At 34.6% G+C, this 3199-nt stretch overlaps 1 protein-coding gene across 6 annotated transcripts in view; it reads right to left on the bottom strand.

The window, feature by feature from the left end:
- The window catches only part of LOC108753686 (dystrophin, isoforms A/C/F/G/H), a 456309-nt gene extending 455419 nt beyond the window's left edge, over nt 1-890 (bottom strand). For all 6 annotated transcript variants that reach the window (XM_018495515.1, XM_018495513.1, XM_018495514.1 and 3 more), the window contains exon 1: nt 800-890. In XM_018495515.1, coding sequence (XP_018351017.1) covers nt 800-890 — 91 coding nt within the window. The remainder of the gene's footprint in view (nt 1-799) is intronic.
- Nucleotides 891-3199: the final 2309 nt, after the last annotated feature.

Here is a 3199-nt window from a genome sequence, read left to right on the forward strand (position 1 = left end):
TTCGATTATATAACATTTGTTTTTTTTTTGTTTACCGCGAGTAATAAACAGTTACAAAATAAGATCCGTCTTCAATAAACTGATTGTTTAAAATCTTTCAACCTTTTATTTATATAATTTCCACTTATGATAGTTTAATAAAAGATGAAGATCTAAATCGAAAATCAGTTTGATCTATGCTTTTACTATATTTTCATGACGCGACCTTTTCTTATCGGCCCAAAATGATTTAAGATATCTACACTCAGCAATTTTGCTTCATGAAAGAACTATATTTGGCACACAGAACGTTTATTTACATACGTAATAAATTATGTAAGTTTATGTCAATCTTTTGTAGAAGATCTTGTCTTCGGTTTTATACGCTGTTTATTGCAGATAAACATTTTCGACGAAAACATTGCTAAATTTATACTAGAAAATCATATTACTTAAACGTTATTACACAACGCGTAAATCAAAGGCACATATCCAAAAATTATGTTTCTGATTCCGCGTAGTACATTTATTACATTTCAAGAATTTTATTCCGTGCATTAGACACTTAAATTAAATTAAATAAAAATGAATTACATTTGTACTGTACAAGTTAAATAACTTGCACGATTTCTATTTAACATTAGTTACTCACGTAATTAAATAATATAAATTTCCAAACTTGTTAGAATGGTATTCTCTCTCATGACTTATGAAAGATTAGAATTCTCTTTAGAAGATTAAAGAGAAGAGTCCTCTTCAAAAGATTAGTTTCCTTCTAGATATGTAGTTCTTGAATTTTTATGTTATTCAAATTTCTTACCTTTTGTACTTAAGATTTGTTGCTCGACAGTCTCAATATGCTGCGATTCTTCTGGTATCTGAATAATCCAACGAATTTTCCTCCGCTGCATCTGAAACGATCGACCGCGCAGCAGTCGATAATCCAACAATATTTAAGAATCGCGAAGTGTCGCGTGATTTGCGATTCTAGCTGCTAGACTGAATGAGATTAGTAGCGTAAGGCTGATTTAAGGCCGCCGCGACGCCGACAGTATCGACGCGATTATTTTTTACGGACGAAGGTTCACCGATAATACGAACGAATGAAGCACTATTGATAGTACAACGATCCGCAGCAAACCTTCAAATTACCACCAAAATATTTGCAATTCGAGTTTTCTGAAATCTTAGGAATCGCAATCACAAACATCGTTATTGTATTTTAATTCAAAAACTAATTTAACTTTCTCGAATTTTCCTCCTGACACGTATTTGAAATTAAAACTAGATTTCGATTGTATAAATAAAACATTTATATTAATATTGTTTTTAATTGAAATAGAACTTTATTAATTATTTTAAATCCACAAAAATTTGCATTACAAGATTTAAATTGCGAGGTATTGATACAAAGCTTTAAGAATCATTAACTGTTATCTGCTATATTTCTTTAGTGCGTGGAGTTCTTTTTATCTACACATGTACATTTAGCTATCGAAAACTATTTTATAATTCGAGATAACTTATAGATAAGTCATCAAAATAAAGAGAAATACTTTCTGTAATTAATCAAAGAAATACTTCTCCTAATAATTACGTTTAAAATCCATTAACCGAGATCAAAACAACGAGCGTGCTAGCCTCGTGTGATTGCGATTTATTACGCGAACACCTATATGGATGACCTCCACCTGTACACACTCGCACAAATTGCGGACAAATTACGCGCTTCCTACTGTATAATCATTAACGGAAACAAAAGCCAGAGCATCATCGCGCAGCGAATGTGACAGCATGAAGTGTTGCCGTTTTCCATGCACTGGTAATCCCAGCATCCCAGTAATTCACATCTCTCGTCGTCGCCCGATTCATTCTCGTGACCGCGAAATCGTACTCGCGACGAACGCATCATTCGCACCTAATCGACAGGTTCCTGTAGAAACAATTGATCACCTTGAAGACAACTGCGCAACATCGGAGAAGAATGCGTTCTTTTTCGTTCGGAGAACGTTCTATACCAAGCGTCGTGGACTGGACGGTAAGCCGGCGGACGTAAATACTGACAGCGATTTGGTCAGCGGAAGTGACACTGACTATCCGGACGGGGCACCCATCGCGTCCGAGCGCGTGCTCACTATACGTCAACTCCTAACCACGAGGAGGAATTGTCAATCAACGCGCACATACTCATGCTCAGTACTCGCCGCAGTTGCAGCCGGTGCAATCTCACCGTGGATGCCTCTCGGCTAATCACCGGAGAACGTCATCACGCCTACGTTCGCGGCCGGCAACCTGTCACGCGGCATAAGACCCGATAATAAACATGATAATAAGTATAATATAGGTACATGCGAGTCAGCTCGTCTGCATGCAATCGCTTGAGTGTCTCTTTATTCGCTTTTCTTTGAGATTTCTCAGAGCAATCCGGAAACGGTCTTTATGCCTGGGTGAAAACATCATCGATGGATCGGTCATTTGTCAATTATAAGGAATTGAGATGATTAATTTATAATTATAAGACGTTGAAATATGAACGGAGGGATATTCCGTGCTCCGTTTAAGTCTCTGACTTGTGACTATAATGTATTTAACTCATAAATGAGTGAAGAGAGCGATATTATTCGGTCGAGATGAGTCTTGTCTAATAATATATTGTGTGCCATTTTTACAATTTTTAATTCAAAACAAACTGCACACTGATTATATTTGTGTCGGTCTTGAAACACAGTCTTAGACTGGAGCACGCAATCTCACAAATTAAATTAACAGGCAATTTAATATTATTGATGCTAATAAACATCTTTAAAGCACTAAATAATTTCTCGATCTATTTTTATTTTACATTGTTAATCCATAAATACAAACCTATTATCATTCTTACAAAAATTAACATTCTATTTTCTAAATTTTAAAAATATATTTAAGAAATTAGAAAATAATTATTCTGAGAATAATAATAAAATGTAAATAGAAATAAAATAAAAAATAAAAAATGAATTGAGAACGAAAAATTAAAATTTTGGCTTCTCTATAAAAAAAAAGCCAATCATCTTTGTTATATGAAAAAATCGGTGTAATAACTTTATTTTAAATCGAAACATTACTTTAAATTTTTGACATATTAATCCAAATATTGTGTGTGTGTGTGTGTGTGTGTGTGTGTGTGTGTGTGTGTGTGTGTGTGTGTGTGTGTGTGTGTGTGTGTGTGTGTGTGTGTGTG

Source organism: Trachymyrmex septentrionalis, unplaced genomic scaffold (assembly GCF_001594115.1).
Source record: "Trachymyrmex septentrionalis isolate Tsep2-gDNA-1 unplaced genomic scaffold, Tsep1.0 scaffold70, whole genome shotgun sequence".
Lineage (NCBI taxonomy): Eukaryota > Metazoa > Arthropoda > Insecta > Hymenoptera > Formicidae > Trachymyrmex > Trachymyrmex septentrionalis.